At 40.1% G+C, this 22,023-nt stretch overlaps 1 protein-coding gene across 1 annotated transcript in view; it reads left to right on the forward strand.

The window, feature by feature from the left end:
- The window catches only part of Tmem26 (transmembrane protein 26), a 49,842-nt gene that overhangs the window by 20,035 nt on the left and 7,784 nt on the right, over nucleotides 1-22,023 (forward strand). The window contains exons 2-4 of the mRNA XM_055598847.1: nucleotides 4,850-4,928; nucleotides 10,216-10,329; nucleotides 13,215-13,435. Coding sequence (XP_055454822.1) covers nucleotides 4,850-4,928; nucleotides 10,216-10,329; nucleotides 13,215-13,435 — 414 coding nt within the window. The remainder of the gene's footprint in view (nucleotides 1-4,849; nucleotides 4,929-10,215; nucleotides 10,330-13,214; nucleotides 13,436-22,023) is intronic.

A 22,023-nucleotide genomic window follows, 5' to 3' on the forward strand; every position in this document is an offset into this window, starting at 1 on the left:
TCCCGTCCCAATCCCTCCCTTCCTCCACCCTCTGCATGCATGCCCCTCCCCAAGTCTGAGGTTAAGAACAGTCACTGTTCTTTCAAAGGTCCTGAGTTCAATTCCCAGCAACCACATGGTGGCTCACAACCATCTATAGTAAGATCTGGTATGCAGGCAGAATGTTGTATAAATAATAAATAAAAGGGTTTTAAAGGATGTTCCAGTCCTTCAAACTGATACATCATGGCTGTCTTCTCAGAGGGAGACAGTGGACTTTCATAAGAGCAAAAACCAAAACAAAAGCTAGTAGTTTTACTCAATAAAATTGCTAATAAAATTATTAACTTATGGTTTTATTTCAAGAAGACATTCCTAATCAATTCAGGGCCTTTTTCAAATCACTAAGTGTTTGTGGGGACCCCACATGTTCCAGGAACTCTGAAGGAGCAGAGAGTATCATTTAATCAGGAGCAGATAGTCAAAAGTGTATGTGCACTAAAATTTAGGATGACTTGGGGGAACATACATAACTAATTGATCTCTAATACACACATACACACTAACACACTCAAAATTATAAATTTTTAAAATATATGGTGAAAATGCATGAAAGGAAAGCTTGGGGGGAGTTTCGTAGAAGAATCTTTATGTTGCTGACATAAACCAGGAGAAGGAAATAATCGTGCAGACACATTCGCGGAGGCCTGAACCATGAAGGCACTGGCAGAATACTGCAGAAGCTGGCTGTGGTAACGGCCCAGAGACACTCAGGGCCCAGACTGGGCTGCCTCTTAGAGCCTGCAACAGCCAAGTGACCTACACAGTTCTCCACCTTGCAAAGGTCAAGTGTGAAGCTGGCGGTTGTAGGTTGTGGTGTTCTCAGCTGTGCTAACAGCAGCCCCTGATACTTTAAACAGTTTGGCCATGACACTCCTGGTTTAAACACAGGACTGGTCTTAGGATATCTGAAGAAGGACTTCTGTAACATAAGTAAGTAATCGTTACACATCGTTACCAAGCACATAGCCACGGGTAAAATTTTAGAGCTGAACCAGGACAGGCAGAAACTATGTAACTGGGTATCTGAAATGTTGGTCACGTGGGTCATATTGCTTCTCCTAATACTCTTAACCAACCTTATGTCTCAAAAGGTAAGGAATAGCCAAACATGAAGGAAAGAAAAGGTCTTCCAATTCAAGTCTTCTAAGTGTGACCATGTCTGCTGACCATTCTGCCTTAGGCATAATGAGTCACTGGATTGGAGAAGTGGCTCAGTAGTCAGGATCCTTGCTGCTCTTCCAGAGGTCCCAAATTTGTCCCTACCTCCTACTTCAGGCAGCTCACAACCATTTGTAACTGCAGATCCGGGAGACCTGATGCCATCTTCTGGCTTCTGTGGACACCTGCACTCATGTGGTTCATGCATACACACATACATAAAAATACACATTAATCTTTAAAAAAAATAAATGGTGAATGATAATTCTTTGATGGCCACAGCTCAAAGAAAATCTTCAGTACTAGACTTCCAGAAATAAAAGGTCCATGTTCCTGTTTATAGATTTATCCTTTTTTATTCATCCAGTCATTCTTGATTCACAAATATAGACATTTAGGCAGTTAAACATTTGCTGAATGAACATAAACTGAACACTAAACAAGATAATGTGGTATCTTGGAGATGGGGATATGGAAAATCAGGGAAAGGGAAAGATCAGGAGACAATCTCTGCCTCCAGAGAGCTAGTATCCAGAAAGCTGATCTCACATCCACATAATTAAAAAAAAAAGCACAATATTCTTTGGGTTCCAAGAGCTATACAGGTTTTGAACACCATCTGCCATATCCTGAAAGTACAAGTTGGATGCCAATGGGCAGACAACAGAATGGCATTCCAAAGAGCCTTCCATTGCTTGCGGGAGATGTTCACATTTAAAGGCATTTTAAGTCCCCTCTTTGCCGCTCAGCCAAATTGGGCATGCTGTTCTGAACGGGGACCCATGGTTTTTTAGAGAAAGCTATGGATAGGATGGAATGTAAGTTATTCACCCTCTTGATTCTTTCTCCTCACCTTTCTTTCTATGTCACACAGCCCTAATAAAGAAGAGTTGAAGAAAAGGAAACTTTCCGGAACTGTTTTTGCTTTAGCAGCATCGGGGCTGGAACTCAAGGATCCATCGAGGCATCATACCACTAATCTAGTCCACATTTTTGTTTGTTTTGTTTAGCACCACAGCAAACTTGCTGAAGTTGTTAGTCTTGATAGGGTAAGGAAAGCCACACTAAGACAGATGGTGGAGTGCTGGACCACCAGGTGAACGAGGTTAGACTTTCTACATTGCACAACACATTCTTGAATGCTGAGATGCATGTGCGTATGTGTGCGTGTTTGCGTGTGCGTGTGCGTGTGCGTGTGTGTGTGTGTGTGTGTGTGTGTGTGTGTGTGCTCGAGTGCTCACGAGTGCAAAGCCAGTCTCCTAACTAGGTGAAATACACTCAAACGGGATAGTAATATCTTTTCTAATTATAGAAATGAGTCTAATGCATCAAAGATAGCAAGGTCATTGTTTTATTTTCAACTTTCTTTAAGATGTGCTGCATGCTGTGCCTAACACTGCCAGATTATTACTGTAACAGCATTACAAGGAATGTTAGTCTCAAAATCAGTTTCAGGTTAACAGAATTTTTCTTTCAGCCAACTTTCAGTGTATCCAAACAAAGACAAGGGACATAGCGCAGCTTGCCCTCTGACCAGAACTGACTTCCTTCTTCATGTCACATAGTAACTCTTCCTCATGTTTCCTGTGATACATAAGGTCAAAGAGTTGATGTTTTCTTTCTTTTAAGAGTGTGCTCAACATGGCTTTTTGACATTTCTCTGTAGCTCTGACATCTTCCAAGTTAGATTTTAATAATATCTTGACCCATAACCTTTTGCTTCAAAATTGGTTTTGGCAAGAAATCAAAAGTAGGAGAGTGTCTATATTAAATATTGATTTTTGTAAAGACCTCTTTTTTCCCTCTTGCCCTTTCTCCCTTGTCTTTCTCTCAGAAGATTAAAGAAGATAACAAAAGGGTTAATAGCCGTTTAAGACCCCATCTAATATTTCTTCTTTTTTTCCATTTATTTATTTATTTATTTATTTATTTATTTATTGGTAAACTCTGGCTTATCATAGTATAGTTTGAGTAATGTCTAATCTCAAAACTACAAATGTGTACTAAAAACATTTTTAATAAAATGAATTAAGTTACAAATTTGACTTCAAGATACTCTATCAAGGAAGAGTTTAATCTAAAACCAATTTGAAGAGATAAATTTGGAAAGAGTATTACTTATCTCTTATTTCAATTATTTATTATTATTGTTTGGTAATAGAAAGAAAATAAAATCTTGCTGTGCATTGCAAATTGTCCATAAGTTTGCAATCCTCCTGCATCTCAACCTCTAGTGTCCTGAGATTACAGGCGTGCCCAAAATGTCAAAATTTTGAAGATGCATCTTCATTGCATCCACTGTACTAGTTTTGTTTCTGTTGCTGTGGTGAAAACACCTTGATCCAGAGGCAACTTAGAGAAGAAAGTTTATTTGTTTATTTGGTTTCCGGTTCCAAAATAGAGTCAAAACAGTCAAGAGAGTCAAGGCAAGAACTGAATGCTTCAAATCCACAGTTAGAAGTGAGGAAAAATAAATGCATAAATTTTTACATGTCTTACTGTGAGCTGCCTTCATGCTGACACACTTCAGAGACCAGCCTAGAGGATGCTCCTCCCACCTTTAGAGTAGATCTTCCCGTCTCATTTACCCTAGCTAGAACGATCTCTTTCACCCATGCCCATAGGCAACCCAATCCAGACAATTCCTCACTAAGAGTCTATTCCTGTAGGATGTGAAGTAAACAAACAAACAAACAAACAAATAATTTAAAAGAGTCTATTGCCCGGTGATTCTAGATTGTGAAATAAAGAGGACAGGCAAAATCCCACAATAAACATGGGTATAATCCACTGTCCATTCAGCTGCCATTTTTCTTTCAATTTTCCAGGCTTAGCAAAAACACAGGAGATCAAAGAAACATTCTCCCTCCTTGCCCCCATGATTTGGGTTTTGTGATTTAGCAAGAGACCTCAGAATTCTAGGTGGATGATTGGGGGCGGGGCGGGGGGAATTGCTATCAGTTTCCCTGAAATTGCAATGTTAAAACAAATCCTGGATTTGCTCCGGCTGCATTTGCTTTCTGTAAAACAACTTAAATACTAAATAAGCAGCGCTGTGCCTGAATCTCATTGGCGGGGTCCCAGGGTGCCATATTACAGCCAGCTTCTATTAATTGGATTAGGGATTCGGTGAGGATGGCAGCTGGTTGCGATTTTCCCGTTACTGTGGGTCTCTGTAATCCCTGTAGCAGAAATCACGCAACAATAGCAGGGGTGACTGTGACTGAGCTCGGGCATTTCTTTTCCTTCGTTTAGGGAGGCGTGAATGTGTGTGTGTGTGATGTAGACATGTGTTCACAGTGTGAGCTCATGTGTTCAAGGGCACATGTGCTCGTGGAGGCGAGGGAGGACACCTTCCTCAACCTCTGTTTACAGTGAGGCACGGTATCACACTTGAACCTAGAATTTGCCCACTCAGCTAGCCTAGTCAGTCAGTCTGCCCAGGCATTCTCTGCTCCCACCTTCTGCATCCTGGGACTACCCAATACCACCTGGCATTTACAGGAGTTCTTTGAATCTGACCTTAGGTTCTCAGGTCGTACAGCAAACAGGATACCTGAGGGGCCAGCTCCTTGGCCTGCCCCTTCCTTAATTTTCTCTCTTGAAATTTTAAAAAGAAAAGCTAAGCTCTCCCTCTCTCCCCTTGCAGGTTTTCTCCAGCCATCTTTCTATACCTCATCAACATCATACCGTCCCTGTGGCTCCTTGAAATGCACCACGGAAACCAGGTACTCATTTCTTTAAAAAAAGCAAGATAGTGACTCTGTTAAGCAGCAATCCACTTTCAGAAGAGAACATGAGTTGTTTCAGTCATGAGTTTTTCCATGGGGTTGGAATTGCCTAGAACTGAAGAAGTAAGAGTCCAGGTGCAAAAGAAAGTGACTCCACAAACTATTAAAAAAATAAATGAAATAACCACAACTACTTCTGAGTAGTGATTACTTAACTAACAATCCTTATTGGTGACATCTTACTTTGCTTAACAATGCAATGCTGTGATTAAAACTGTGACCAAGAACAACTTGGGGAAGAAAGGGTTGATTTGGCTTATTATATGGCTGATCACAGTTCATTGAGGGGAACCAAGGCAGAAACCCAAGCAAGGCAGGAACCTAGAGACAGGAGCTAATACAGAGGCCAGGGAGGAGTACTGCTTACTGGCTTGCTCGCTCGTGGCTTGCTCAGCCTGCTTTCTTATACAACCCAGGGCCTCCAGCCCAGGGATAACACTGTCCATAGGGAACTGGGTTCTTCTACATCAATCATCAATTAAGAAAATGCCTCACAAGCTTGCCTGCAGGCTGATCTGATGGGCCGTTTTCTCAATTGAGTTTCTTTCTTCTCACATGAGTCTGGACAGTAATCTTCTAAGATACACCCCCACAACCTGCTAATGATAGTCCATAGGCAAATGTGAAAATGATATATTTACCCATTTATGTGTATATGTACATGTGTGCATGTGGTGTATGTATACATGTCCGGTCTATGTGCACATACATATCTGTGACTGTGTTCTTCCTGCAGAAGCCAATGGAAGACATAGGATGTTCTCTGTCACTCTGCTGAATTCCCTCAATGCAAGGTCTGTTGCTGAATTCTGTCAATGAGTCTCCTGTGTCCGTCTCTGCCAGCTTTGGGGCCACAGGATCATGCAGCAAAGCTTAACTTTCATATGGGGATTTGAACTTAGGTCCTTTTTTTGCACAGCAACTACTCTTACTCACCGAGCCATCTCTCTATCTCTGTGAATGTGATTTAGTTCTTGCAGCTTCATTGAGCTCTAAGACATTATGCCACGAGTCTCACTATGCTTAGGCCTCATGCTAGCATCATCTGACAAGACATTTTTAAGAGACATAAAAATACAAATGAAACAACATTAAAAAAAATCTTTATCTTCTGTGGCTGCACGAATGTATTCAAACTTCTAGAGAACGTTGAAAACACAGGTGAAGTGGAATCCAGGAGACACACTTTGGGAGCTGGCTGAAACATTGTAGTGAAACAGAAGTCTGTGGGTTAGACTGAAAGCTCAGCAGTTAGAAGAACTTGCTGCCATTGTAGAGGAATGGAGGTCAGATCCCAACACCCACAACTGGCTGTAACACTTGAAGGATCTCTAGTGCCATCTTCTGGCCTCAACAGGTACCATTATGCATGTGGATATACACAGAGAGAGAGAAAGAGAGAGAATTAAATATAAAAATAAAATATTCTTTCATATCCCTGATATTAAATCTATGGGAGTGATATTATGAAGCCTATCACAGGGAAAGATATCATAAGTATCTAAACACATATGACCATGTCTTCCAATACAAATCCCCAGTTATAACCAGTTCCGTGTTTCTAGTCACTCCGGTTTGTTTGCTTGTTTTCTTGAGTCACAGTCTAACCTGGTAGCCCAGGTTGGCCCTGAACTGGAGTAATTCTCTTGCCTCACCTTCCTGAGTTCAGACATTCCCCAGCACACCTGGCTTAAATGACATTTTAAATACTGACCTACTTCCTCTGTGGACTTGTCTGACTTGTGGGCTCGATACTGAGCCTGTCATTTGTTTTGTTAACTCTCCCATAGAAGCCTAGAAGGTTCTTCATTGACAAAATGCTGTAGGCAAGATCTGCTCAGAATTGACCCTGTATACATTTCTTTGCTACAGCTGTTATTTTCTATCAAGGCTGAGTCTCCAGGTTATAAATAACTTTATTTGAAAATGCCTTGTGCGAACTTGAGGCACACAAGAGTAGTTTACCTTTGTGGATCCCTTTTGAAGGAACCTCCAAGCAAATATCAACCCTGTAGCAACAAAGAAAAACATTTCTCCCCCTCAACTCTCTTGACAAAATTCATTAACTTCTGAGGCAGTATCTGCATTAAACCATTTTTGTAACTGTAGACTGGTTGGTTCAAGTCACCATAGCTTTGATGGAAAGACCACAAAGAGCTAGAAGACCACTTGAGTCTTCTTTCAGGAATACGAAAATAAGCTGAAGTGATTTGAATCAATTTCCCCTCTACACATCCAATTCTAAGACATGGCTATCAACCACAATAACAATTCATTTCCCCCAAATGCTTTAATAATACAAATGTGTTACTCAGTTAATTTATATACAGGTCAAATCCCATTACAACCAATAACATGCAACCAAAAACTCTCTTTTTAATAAAAAAGAGAGAGAGACAGACAGAGAGAGAGAGAGTTTTAGCCTCAGGCAGAACTTCTGTGATTTTCATACAACAAAAGAAATCAAACTTTTAGTGCTGGGACTTGACACTGAAAATTAAAATGAATGCCCGGAGACTGAAGCAGGCAGGGCAAATGAAGACGGAAGCCGAGAAGGAGAGGGAGAGAAAAATACTGGGATTATGTTTAAACAATTAAGTGGCGTTTCGGAATTGAGGGGTATGTGGACATCAACTCTCTCCTCTCACTGTGAGAATTCTTCTGTTGCATAGTACCTAATATTTGGAGAGTTTTCAGTCGGCTTTCCTCACTTATAGATGTAAGGACCCTATATATAAGGCACGGTATGGACATTTCCGTTTTATAGACATGAACCCTGGGGTTTAGAAGGCTTAAATACGGAAGCAGCACCTGGCCCAGAACACACTCTCCAGGGTTTCCAGGGAGCTTACATAAGAATCATCTGAATTTTTCCATGATGGAAAAAGAGTCATTTACTTCCCATTAACAGACTTGAGAGATGGATACATGCGGCTCTTGGAGGGAACTTGAGTTCAAGACCTGTCACTCCCTGGCCCCACAACCTCCTGCAACTCCAGCTTCAGGAACTCTGACACCCTTTCTGGCTTCTTCAGTCCCCTGCAGGCACGTGGCATAGCAACACAGAAAGACATACACATAATTAAAACTAAAACATAAATTTTAGTTTTCAACATTCTCCATTTATTTACACGCAGGTTTTTCTAGATGACAGGCTTCAGACCTTCATTCCTGAAGTGATATGCCCTACACACATGTAAACCAAACTTTCCGAAGGATTGCAATTCTAACCACGTGCGAGCTCTTCTTGTGACAGAGCACACTGAATGTGATGAAAAAGCCCGGCTCTTTGTGAAGTCCTTGTTATCTTTGAGCCGAAGAGATGCATTAGGTTTTAATAACACAGACATAAATAAGTAACATGCTGGTACCAAAATGACCTTCATAAAATCCCTTGCATGATGATTACTAAAACGACAGACACAAAAGCAGACCAAGTCAAATTATGGTTAAGGATTTAAATCCCGTGTTTGTGGTAGCCTTAATGTCCTGAAATGGAGAGTTCCATTAATCTAAAACTGAGTAACAGGAGAGGAGAGGAGCTCAATTGCCACCATGATGCACATGAAAAGCCATTTGCTTCTAAATTGGGAAGCACTTCACTCCAGGGCGACATTTTCCTTAAACAGCAGGATGTTTATGGAGTTTTGGAGATAAAGGTATCGGGACGCATCATCTCACCAATTTTAGTACACAGTGTATTTTCCTACCTGTGAAAAAAGGTGGTCAACATTTTCTTTCTGTTCTTAAGCTCACAGAAGTACTCTCCAAAGGATGTTATGGGGTTTGGATCAACGATTAAGTTTTTATCTCCATCATCTCTTCTTTAAACCTTAGTGGCATGAATGTATACACATTTGCATGTATACGCAAGCACACACACATACACATTCACACAGATCTACACACATGCAAATACTCTCATGAGAACATGAACATACACATACATACGGACATTCACACACACCTCACACACGAACGTATACACATAAATGCAGTAATGCGCACAGATGAGGATGAACGCGTATACACTTACACTAACTTGCCCTGGCACTTGTGTGTCCTCACATACAAACGTGGGCACACACACATAGTGCGCACACTCATAATTATTTGTGTTATTTCACTCACAGCACCAGTCACTTGGGTCGAGAGCGGAAAATAACGGCTTCTTGGCAGACTTTTCGTCTATTTGTCAAATGGCTCATGGAATACACTCCATGGTATTTAGAATAATTAAGGGAAAAAAATACCCATATCTTATGGTTGAGCTCTTTTTTCCCCCCCGATAGTTTCTCCCTAAAGAAACGTGTGATCATGGGATGTTGGTGATTGTGGTAAGAGTGGTGGATCTGTTGCTGGTTATTTGTGGTAGCAGCTGTCTGTCTGTCTGTCTGTGTCTCTATCTCTCTGTTTTCTTCTTTCTTCTCTCTCTCTCTCTCTCTCTCTGTGTGTGTGTATGTGTGTGTGTGTGTGTGTGTTTCAAAAACATGTGAGCACTACAGAGGCAGAGAAAGCGTCAACCAGTCTCTCCGGCAAGTTTGTAAAGTATGCGCCCACGGTGGCTGCATTGCCAAGTGTTGTCTCTGTTTTCTTATAAAATTTTCTGCCTCTTATTTATCTCAGTTTCCAAGTATCAGGCTACATAAATTATACACAGTTCATCTGCAGAAACTGCAGAAGAAAGGAAAGAAGGAAATTGTCTTTTAGGTCAATTATCCAAGATCCCACAACCCTAAGTTGGCCTCGGTAACAAAACTGGAGTCTGGGACACTGGACTGTTGACTTTCTGTTTATATCAATGCTTGGCCTGAAGGGTGAAAAGTAATTGGCTTATTTATTTAACTAGAATGGCATTTTTAGATAGAGAGCTTTCTTGGTAAGAAACAAACTCCTAAAATAAATACTTTGACAGGGTCCTATGTATTCTCAGAGTTTGTATCCCAATTGTTCTAACAAAGGTTCAACGAAGGGAACCCAGCTACTGCACCATAGAATTTATAGCTCTCTGTGATGGCTCAACAGCTGAGCCTCCTAAGCTGTTGGAAAGGGAGACAGGCAGTGAGCACTGTCCTCCAGTGTCTTCCACCTCATATCCTGGTCCCAGGAATGGTCACATGGTCTCTGTAAATGTCACACATCTTCATAATCTCTTGCATGGAGTGAAGCTGCCTTGAGGTCCCTTAGTTGTGATGGTTTTTGCACACCCAGTCTCAATTCTTAGTATTGCAGTGCCCAGTCTGAGAAAATGGCACAGAACGTTAGCAGAAGAGGCGATATCAACCAAACCATGACGTCCCACAGACAAGCCAACGGAATGGAAAATATCCTTGAGCTGGTAAGAGCTTTTGAGCCACTTAGGAAAAATTTCAGAAAGTTGCCAAAGTTTGGGCACAAGAATTGCAAGCATAGATGTACTGCATTTATTAAATCTTGTCACCTACAAGATGATGTGCTCTTTATCAGTAAATGCATTAGGATCACACTTTCACAACATGTGTATGGAAACATAAGCTGAAGTGTATCATAATACAGCATATTCATTGTATACAAGTTTATTTGCTCTGATTACATGCCTATATTTTTAAATATAGTTACGTATAATGACATCTTCCTTTAACAAGAATAAATTTGAATTCGCAACACAGCTGAGAGGAAGGTAGCAATATTACCCATAAACCTCTGTCTCTCATTCATGCACAACCTGCCCTCGTCACATCTTGCACCTGGTGATGTATCAGTCCAACATCTGTGTAGATCTGAGGCAGGGTATCACACAGCCCAGGTTGGCTAAGAGCTCACTATGGAGGTGAGCACGACCTCGGACTTCTAATCTTCCTGTCTCCTCGTGCTAGGATTATAGGCATGTGCCAGGTATATGTGGTGCTGTGGATTGGACCCGGGGCCTCCTGTATGCTTGTCACTCTACCAACTGTGAAATATCCCGAGTCTCAATGTTTTGAACCAAAAATTGCTGTGCCTCCATGAATGTGTCATTGTCACTAAATGTCATTGTTTACATTAGAGTTCACTTTGGGTATTGCATGTTCTGTGCATTTAGGCACATTATAGTATTATAGCGTCTACCCCAAATTCATGTTTGATTATCTTCTCCACCTGCCTCAACTACGTTTAAAAAAAAAAAACTCCCCTCTCCCTCCCTTTCTCTCTCTCTCACTCCATCTCCCTCTCTCCTTTTCTCCCTCTCTTCCCTTCTTCCTCCTCTTTTTTCTACCTGCCCTTCTCAAATACATGTCAAGTCATTGATCACTGACATGTTGGGCTTCCTTACACATGAACATGAGATCTCTTGCCAATTGGGCAATCTCTGATTTCAGCCTTCAAGGTCTGTGGACATAGCTCAGAGCTACCGCACATGCTTCAAAAATGTAAGGTTTCATGTTTGATTCCAAATACCATCTAGAACAGAGAGAGACTGATTTAACTCCTAAGTATTTAGTAGTTTTATCATATATATGCTTTGTCATATATATAGTTATCATATATGTCTATTTTCATATATAAACACATACACCTGACGTATGTGTACCAATAGAACACATGCATTTTAATGTAAATGTACATATAATGTATTTGTATTTAACATTTTGTTAGATTCATAACCAAGTATTTTATTTTCTACAGTGGTAATGTAAGTGATACTGAAGTTTAGTTTCAATATCTATTTCTCTTCCAGTAGGTAGAAAGAAGATTGACTCCTGGATAACCAATTTTATAACTGTAATTTGTTTTTTAGTTCTGGGAAAATGTTTCTTATTTCCGCCACAAATTCTTTAGGACTTCCTACATATAAAAGAATGTGATAGCTGAACAAAGATAGTCCTATTCTTCCTTTTCTATGACTATAACCTTTATTTTCTTTTCTTATTTTGTTGAGCAGATATAATGAATGTGCAGAGTGAATATATAGTCATTATGCACAACACTCACCTAATAGGAAAGGATGTTTGCCAAACTAGAGTGATAGGGTAGCTCTATTTCTTTACACATCTTGTATTTAGTAAGATGATAATGATGTCTTTGAAAACAGTTTACAGAAGGGACTTGGGACAAACAAAGGTCTCTACCACTGAATGGTGTTTTCTAAAATAAGTTCCAGAGTAGAATACCGTGGTCCATGAATTACTATCCAAATTTAGCTCGAGCTTACCTATGTTACTGCGGACAGCTCACTTCATTTTTCACCTTGACTGAAACAGTAACATTTACCTGATAATGTGTTGCCCCTGTAAGTTAAATGACTTTTATGTGAAGCCTCACAGGAGAATCATCAAGAAGAAAGTGACAAAAAATAGTCTTGATCTTCATGCATGGATTCAATCAGTCCTCTTCTCCCTTGGTCATTTCTCTTCCTTGTCCTTGTGTATTTGGTGTGGATAACTGATCAAGAGATATAAGTCAATTTTGAACCAAGGTAACTACGCCATTTGCACAGGTCACCTGGAATCATTATCCTGCCTACTTGTGACAAAGATCTTATAGTCTTTAAATAATTTATCTTAAGCCAATACTAACATACCTTGAAATTTACTGAGAAATTAAATGGGAAGGATATTTCCTTCAGGATATATGGCAGAACCTATGGAGTCTATGGACTTTATCTCAAACTTAAGACTAAAGGCAGACTAAACTTTCCTTGCTGAATTATGGATTATTGAATAATATGCTATGTATTCAGAGCAAAGAGAGGAAACATTTCACTTATTCTCTTTCATTAAGTAAACAGATAAACAGTAATTTTTTTTCTGACTAGACTTTTAAGGCAATGATGAACAAAAGGAAAATTGTATTATGCTAAAAATTCCAATGCTAATAAATTCAGATTTTAAAATCAGTAAAAGAAAGATTGGATTTTTCTACAATTTTAATATGGAACTTATCAAAGTTTGCCATGTGTTATTATTTAATATGGAGTATAATAAAACACCTAAAGATCTTTAAAACAGAATTAAATTGGTTCTTTAAATGTCACAGGGTGTCACCTTAGTAGCATTTAAATTAGCCACATGCTAAGTAAGTCCTGTCTTATGAACCCCACTAGAATGTTCAGCTAAAAGGACTTATTTTCCTTAGTAAATAAAGAATGACTTTTGGAAAGTATCCACAAAAGCACAGTGTTGACTGAAAGCCATGTTGAAGCAGATAATCCTATATACTGATGGTCTCTCATCTCGACATCTGCGGGATGTCTCTGTTCAACAGGCCAGGGGCTTTGTAGATAACTTATCCATGGTATGTGATCCAGTCTGGACCTTAGGACTCCACCAAACTCTGCTCTTAATACTGATCATTGGACGATGGCTTCTCCCCATTGGAGGCACCATTACTAGAGACCAACTCTCAGAACTTCTTCTGATGTTTGTGGGGACAGCAGCTGACATACTGGAATTCACTACTGAGACTCTGAAAGAAAATAACGTCAGGTAAGGCCTGGTCCAGTGTCTGTACCACGTGTCTGTCTCATTGTTCCATTAATTGTACTTCGCGTAAGATTTTTAGAGAGAGTCTTATGTCAGGGCTGGAGAGATGACTTACTTAGTGAATTGTTTGCTGTGCAAGAATCAGGACCTGAGTTCAAATCCCCAATTCCCACGTAAAAACCAGGCATGGAGGTGTGTGTGTTTATGATCCCAGCACTAGAGATGTGTAGACAGGAGAATCTCCAGGGCTCACTAGCCAGCCTTTCAGGGCGGATCAGTAAACCCCATGTTCAGTGAGAGAAGCAGAAAGTAAGGTGCAGGGTGATATTTGAAGACACCCCGTATCAAGCCTCTGGGCTCCATATGTACCAGCATATATACGCATGCACATCAACACACATATGCACACTCGATCATGTATTCACATACACATCACATCTACTCTACACATACACACACATGTATATTTAGATACATGCTAGGGACCGATCTTTACCGTAGAAAAGAAGATGCAGGAATTCCGCTCTCCCTGAGAAAGGGACAAGGTGCGCCCACCCAGGATAAAACATAAGGCAGCCACACAGTTGCACCATCAGTTCTGGGAGGTCAGGGCAGAAAGACAGTGACTACAGATATCTGGAGACCCTTGGGGTGTCTTTTTCCTCTCCAGTCTCCAGCCGGGCGTCAGGAGTACAGCCAATGGCGATATTTTCTCTTAGATCACAGCATAATAACAAAAGCTATAGAGAAAGTGTCCCTTTCTTCAGCTGAAGAATTTACATTTCCTGGTGAGAAGGGAGAATGGAACAGATAAAGTTTTATTGTATGAAATTTTATTTTTAGTCAGTTTTGTTCAAAGTGCCCAAAGGCTTTCTGGTGGAGATGCCTATAAATTAAAACTTATTGAGTTGGTACTTTTATTTTCGCCACAAGCAAATAAACTCAGAATCCATGATCACATCTGTTTATGGAACTGCTTTCTTCCCATTAGGGATTTGAGTCTCCGTGCCTGAATGTACTTTAAGCTTGGGTTGTTTTGTACGATGCTATAAAAATAAATTGGAATGAGGCTGGCTTTTAATGCTACAGTTTACTTTATCCCACACTCCTCAAACAACAAAACATAAAGCCCAAGCAAAATACACCAACTTATTAAATAAACTTAATTTCTCAATTACAGTGTGAATCCTTATTTATAAGCAAGAGATATTTTTACAAGAGCACTCATCGTTTTGTGCATGCTAATTTTTCCTTTAGTTTATTAGCTTGACATTATTCTTTGAGGAATCAAATATGAATTGGGTCACTATAGTCACGGTGTTTATTTTAGTCTGTGGTTTCAATGCCTTACAGTTGATCGGCACCTTACATTGCACAAAGCTTTCAAATGTGTTTGAGGTGATTATACTACAGTGCTGTTACTGGAAGAACATGACTGGATCATGGTGGAGCACATAAAATAATGAACGTGGGTAGTTACAGAGCCATGACGCCATAATGATAAGTTCCTCCTATCTGTAAATGGATGCATGTATGCTAAATATCTACAGAGAACAGAGGCAGCACAGTGTCATAACAGGGCTTGAGGAGGGCTATGTTTTATGGAGCTAGTCGTAAAATGAGAGAAATGCCAAACCCAGTTATCTTAATGGGCTCTATGAGTCTCATCCAGAAGTATCATCAAAGAGTAATGTATCCCATGCTTACCAATAAATGTTGATTATTAAATACGTTTATTTAATTGCTTGGCCCATAAAAAAGCGCCCTTGGAAGTCACCAGGCACTGTTTAATTGACTAAGGGATGTTGTGTAACATGTGCCAGGTACCGTGCTAGGCAGAGCCTGAGGAGCGGAACCATAAACAGATGATGAACCAAAGAGCACAAAGTTCAGCCAAAAGGGGGCTGTTTTGTCCAGAAAGAATTTAGGGGAACACTCAGTATTTCAAGCCATCATCAATCCCCCCCAAATTTTTCTGCCACTGAGTATATATTTTGGAAATTTGGAACTTGCATTTCATACAAGATAATGCTTAATGGGGCTGAATAAATTAGAACTGGCCCTTGTATCTACAGGCTTCTCATTCATGGATAGAAAGCATTCCAGACATAACTCCAAGTTTATTATAGGAAATGTGTGGATTACATGTTAACGTTATACAATGTTTTATGAGACGATGAGGGTCCTACAAATTCCCTCTTATAGATAACATAGAATTTTGTTACAGATTCTATTTTAAAATATCTTTAAATATCGTTTTCAATCGTCTTCCCTCAAATTGAAGTTACTTTGTTTCAGTACGCCCGGATTCTGCCAGTGGCCTTTTGCAATCTCCCATCTACCCCGCTTTGCACCTCCACAATTCAAGTGCACCTCACCCTGTGGTCAAGTCCCAGGACATCTCTAGAGAGCTTTTCCTCTCTTCAAAAAGTTTGCTTCCAAGTTCTAAGTTCCTGTCCCAGGTCTCACCTGTGCTGTAAGAAACGATACCAAAAATGTCAAGTATGTGCGTGTGTGTGTGTGTGTGTGTGTGTGTGTGTGTGTGTGTGTGTGCGTGTGTGTGTGTGCTCGCGTGTCCATGTGTGTTTTCAGAAGAAGGGATTGGACCCCATGGAAGTATGGTTACAGATGGTGGTTAGCCGCCATGTGGTGCCTGTAAGTGAACCCAGGTCCCTGACTGCTGAGTCATCTTTCCAGCCTCACAATGAAGTCTTATTATAGTTCTACGTAATATCATGGTGTCATATATAAGAAATAAAAACAAATCTAAAATCAGAACTGTCTTCCCTTTTCTACCTCTGGAACTCTTTAGCTCTCTCTCTCTTTCTCTGTGTGTTTTCATTTGCTTTAATTTTGTGTGCTCTGCGAAACAAACTTTCAAGTTTCAGCACTTTTGGCATTGACCCACAATTATTTGTTGAACCAGCTTGGACACTAATTGTCTCAAAAAAATATTTGTTGAAAATACTCTTTCCAAGTTCAACTGACGTATTTATTCAAAATCAATTGACTACAGGTGTAAGAGCTCCAATGAGGGATGTGTTGGTCACACTTACGGTGATGTTTGTGGTAGGGTACTGTAGACAATATAGCCTTCTAAAAGCATTGCTTCTGGTAGCCTAGGACCCTTACGTGGCTGTGATTACCTTTCCAAGCTTATTTAAAAAACGGAATAACAAGCAAGCAAACAAAAGAAAACCTTTGGGGCCTGTGTAGGAGATGAGGTAGCTGAAAGGCTTAGTTGGGAAGATTCAGAATTCTGAAGCCCTCACATACAATGTGAAATGTCTGAGCTAGTTTCTGACTTTTGCCTGCTTTTGAGAGCCCGGTCCTCCTACTGGCTTGCCCCGTCCAGCCTTAATGTGAGGGGAGGTGTCTAGTATTATTGCAACTTGTTTGGTTGGTATCCATGGGAGGCGGGGCCCTTTTCTGAAGGGAAACTGAGGGGGAGTGGATGGGGAGGGAGGAGGTGAGGAGGTGGAGAAGGAGGGGCTGGAGGGAGGGAGAGGAAACTGAAGCTGGGATGTAATAAATGAGAGAGCAAATTAATAAAAATATTTTTAAAAGGGAAAAATGTCTCAGCTTAAATAGTTCACCTTTGCTTTTCAAGTCTTCTCCAAGAGTCTTTTCTCTTGAGTCTCTTAGTACTAGTTTTTACTACTTAAATTCTTTCTAATGGATTTTTAAAAACTTTCCTTTTATCATTTTTAGTTCCTTTAGTTGGAACATAACTTACCTACAGAATGATTTTGTACCCGGCAATGACCACAAAATTTGTTTAGTTTGTTTTATTTCCAGGTTTTATCGTATGCTAGGTCATGACATTTATAAATAAAGACGCTTGTGATTGTTGCCAATGTATGCTCCATGAATTTCTTTCTCTGGTGTCATTCTGTTTGCTTTCTTCTATGTTAGACAGAAGCAGTAGAACTGAACAACTCAACCCTAAGAGAAATACTTTGTCTTTCTCTGTTAAGTATGCAGTTCACATTTTGCTTGCACAGACCCTCATTAGAAGCTTGAGGAAAGGTATTTTTATTTTCACATTTCTGAGAATGTTTTTTTATGTGTATTGACTATTACGAAGTCTGCCTTCTTTGATATGATTTTATATTGGTTGTCCTCTACTATTAAAATAAAGATCACCAGTCTTTCTTCTCTAGCATAAGCATCCAGAACTATACATTTTCTTCTGAGCACTGCTATCTTAACATAGTATATATTCTGTTGTGTTATCCTTTTATTTAATATAATTCAATCCTCCAGTTACTCTTGTCATTTCTCCTTGGCTCGTGATTATTTGTAAGTGAGATGTTTTCATTTCTAAGTAGATGGAGAGTCCTCAGATTTCTTTCCATTGTTTTTATTTTAATTTATTGTAGTCTGTTATTATAATTTAAATTGGTTCATGACTTTTAAATGTATTGAGGCTTGCTTGGGAGAGGGTACGGCTTCCCCTGGAGAGTGTTCTGGTTGCTTAGGAAGGATGTGTTCTTGTTTACACTCCACAATAGGTTAATACTGGTGCACTTATAGTAAACTGCAGCAGCATTATTCCACTTAATCATCACTCCTGGCTCCATCTGCTTCACGGACCATAACTTCATCTCAATCTCCTCCTGTGTGCTATTACAGCAATACATATATTATGCCTTGGTATATTATAGCACACAATATGGTTTTGTCCTTTATAATATTTTCATTTAACAAAAGGGTGAGATGCATTCCCTCCTGCTTGGCAAAATCATTTTTTTTTTCTTCCTAAGACAAACCTGCTAGCAAGAGACTTTCCAAGTCTTTCTTTAACTGGAAAAAAATGTTTATTTTGTCTCTGTGTTTGAAGAATAGCTTTGCTTTAGAAAGAGTACTTGGTTGACAAGCTTTCCTTTTTAACACACATATAAGATACAAATATCTATATTTTATATATGTAATTCAGTCATCCAATTGTTTTCTGACCATCACCATCATCTCCTATTAGACGTTAGTCCTTGCTTATTCACAGTTGCCCTGCACATGAAGAATCAGTTTTCTCTTGCTACCTTCAACGATTTCTTTTCTCTGCCTACCAGCCCTTTGGCTGAGCTGCATCTAGGCACATACCTCCACCATTATCACTAAATACTTGCTCTGCTTTTGTGGTCTCCTCACTTTTCTGAGATTGCTGTTGAACGCGTGTTTGAGTGTTTTTAGAAATCTTGGCCTCTTCTTCTTGAACATATTAGACTCTTTGAGTGTGGGCTGAGATTTTTTTCTATGGGTCTATCTTCTAGATCACCATTCTTTCTTTTGCTATCTCAAATCTAGATGTACAGTCAAAACGTGGAGTCTTTTTTTAGTTGATTTTTAAAACTCAGTCCCTGTACTGCTGACTCTGAAGGTCTCTATACTCATTTCATTTCCATGCTACATCTTTACTTAGATCATGGACTAAGTTGTTGTGTCTTTTACATTCCATTTTTCTTTGACTTATGCACAGAACTATTTTTTTTTTCAGTTTTGACAATATTAGCTGCTTCTTTTTTTTTTTTTTTTTTTTGCTAAATCATTTGATATCTGCTTATAGGCTCCTCATTTCTGTTTTTGACACGTCATATACTTTGTTGGTAGCTGGGTATTTTCCATACATCTCCACCATCACAAGCTTCCTTGTTTGCCATCTTAAAATGTTTTTCTTTTATGCATATAAGCTTGCCTACACATATGTATGTGCTTCACATATGTTCAGTGCCTACAGAGACAGACCAGAAGGTGGTCCATGGAGCTGGAGTTACAGGTAGGTGCTGGGAACTGAACCTGGGTCCCCTAAAAGAGGAGCAAGTACTCTTAACACCTGAGACATTCCTCCGGACCTCTGCCTTTGTTTTCGTAATCTGAGGACCCTATCAACCTTTCCATGAGGCTGACTGATGCCTTGGCTGATTTATTTGTTTGTTTGTTTATTTAATTTTCAGTGTTACTTCTAGCTTGAGTCCTGCAGAGTTCCAGTAAAATGATGCAGTTCGTGGCCAGTCTTTGAACAGAGATGTCGAGGAAACCTTTTAGCTCCTACAGCTGTACCCACTAAAGACATGCAATGTCTTGAGTCTCACAGTTGGGCTCAAGGAATGTTCATGTGTTTCTCGGATTTCCAGTTAATCAGGGCCCTGCTGGGCCTTCTCTGAACATTCCTGTAATTTCTTAGTCAGCTGAGCACACAGGAGAATTTATCATGTCCCTCCATAACTTCCTTGTTTTCAGAAGTTCTTTAATAAATTTGAAATCTATTCACAACTCACATAAGTGAGCTTACAACCTTGATGTTATAAATTACCCCCTTTATCTCTAAACAAACCCATCATGCCTGTGGACCACCAGTTCTAAGGGTGTTCTTGCATGCTTGCATTCACTCTCTTTCTTTCTCCCCACCCCTTTCTTCCTTCCTGTTTTCTTTGTTTTTTTGGAGACAGGGTCTCTGTAGCTTTGGATATTCTGCAATTTACTATATAAACTAGGCTGGCATTGAACTCACAGAACTTCGCCTGGCTCTGCATCCTTAATGCTGGGGTTAAAGACATGTACCAACATGCCTAGCCTGAGAATGAAGTTTCATAGTGAATTCTAAGTTAGTTCGGCTCCTCCCAGCCACAAGGAATCTCTTAACTTTCAAGACCAAGTCAGCTCCTGTAAACATTCTACTCTGATTGACCGAGACGGCCCTAGCACGTTTGCCATTGGAATAAAGTTTCTAAATCTCTCTCTCTTTCAAGTTAGCATTATTTTCTGTTGGTGTAGTAGAGTAAAATACTCCAACAGAAAGCAACTTAGGGGCAAGGCAGTTTTATTTGGCTTACAGTTCCTGCCGAGACATTGCCCATCATTCTAGGAAAGGCATGACTGCAGGAACAGGAAACTGTCAATCAGGAAGCAGAGAGAAAACAAGCCAGGCCCGGCTATAAACCCAGGGACATACTTCCTCTAGCTAACCTCCACCTCCTCAAGGTCCCATAATCCCTCCAGCAGTGCCACCAGCTGGGGATCAGGTGTTCAAATACATGGACCTACAGGGGACATTTCATATTTAAATCACTGTCAGCCCTGGCCTTCTCTCACTTAGAGCATTTCTTTTAGGAAATCTGAAATGGCCCTTTGCTTCTCTGTCTTGTTGAGTTGTAATCTTCTCTCAGCTCTTGTCTTTCTCAGGGACATGAGATTCATGTCCTGCAGATGTGCTAAAGAATCTAATAAGGAGGCAATATCATAGAGAAAGGTGGCTCTCCGCCTTGAAGTATTTGTGGGAACATAGGAGCCTCCCTTTAAATCTCAATTAGCAAACAGAAATGCCCCCATCCACGTTCATCAGCTGCCGCCCAAGTGTTCTCTAGTGCTTGCTTTCTTCAGTTTAAGAGCTCCCTCACCTTCTGTGGCAGCATATTAAGAGTTGGGCTTCACACCACCTGCAATCTTCTGGAATAAATTCTTCTCAGTCTCTTTGACTCTATCCTCTGCCATTCTTGTGGCATGCAGCTGGAACACAAGCATGGGCGCTGCCCTGTCTCGCTGCCCTTCCCTGAAATACTGCCACATTAGAGAGGGTAGACATTGCTGAATTTGTTGCTTGTCTCTGGTTAATTTCCACAGCACGGATGGTGATCTCTGACAGTATGTCTAATCTAACCCATGTTTGTTAAAGAGGGGAGAGGCATCTGTTGACCTTTCCATTTGCTGTAGCTTCTCTTTCAAAATGTTCGTGAGTCTAAATTCAGCATATTCAGGAGAAATAGATCATCACCTCTGGGAAACACTGTGTGATTTCTGAACACAGATTATTTATTGCAAAGGAAAAGCTCTTTCCCACAGCATTACTTTATCTCAGAATATTTGACAATGCAGAGGAGGCCCTCCCTGAGTTTCTCCTGTGTTCAGTCTCTCTATGCTACAGTTTTCTCAATGAAATATTCATTCTAAAACCTTTGTGAGCTTGGCAGTGGTGACACATGCCCAGCACCTAAGAGACAAAGGCAGGCTGATCTCTGTGATTTTGAGGCCAACCTAGTCTACAGAGAAAGTTCCACAACCGTCAGAACCACACAGAGAAACCCCATCTCAAAAAAACCAAAACCAATAAATAAATAAAGCTTTTGTGCTTTGTACCCATGCTTCCTCCCTTTCTCTTCCTTATGGTCTTAACGTGTTTGCCACATTTTTAAATGTTCACAAATCCTATTCACTGACTATCTCTTTCACCTAAAAAAAAAAAACCTTTATATTCCAAAAATAACTATTTAAGAAAATAATCAAAGTGTGGTTTCTTTTTTACATCTTTTTAATTTATTGTTTTTGTAGGCAGGTGTTTGGCTTGCATGTGTATCTGTGTACTGTGTGTGTGCCTCATATCCACCTGGACAGAAGACAGTGTCAGCTCTCCTGGCACTAGAGATACTGATGGTTCTGAGTGTCCATGTGGGTGCCAGGAATGGAAGAGCAGCTAGTGTTCTTGGTCACTGAGATCACTCCAGCCCCTGTGATTTTGTGATTGTGATTTCCTTTTATTAACCCCTTTGGTTTTTCGAGACAAGCCTTGCCTGTCCTGGACTCACTTTGTAGACAAG

The sequence above is a fragment of the Psammomys obesus genome, unplaced genomic scaffold (genome assembly GCF_907164565.1).
Source record: "Psammomys obesus unplaced genomic scaffold, mPsaObe1.curated_primary_1811, whole genome shotgun sequence".
Classification (NCBI taxonomy): Eukaryota; Metazoa; Chordata; class Mammalia; order Rodentia; family Muridae; genus Psammomys; species Psammomys obesus.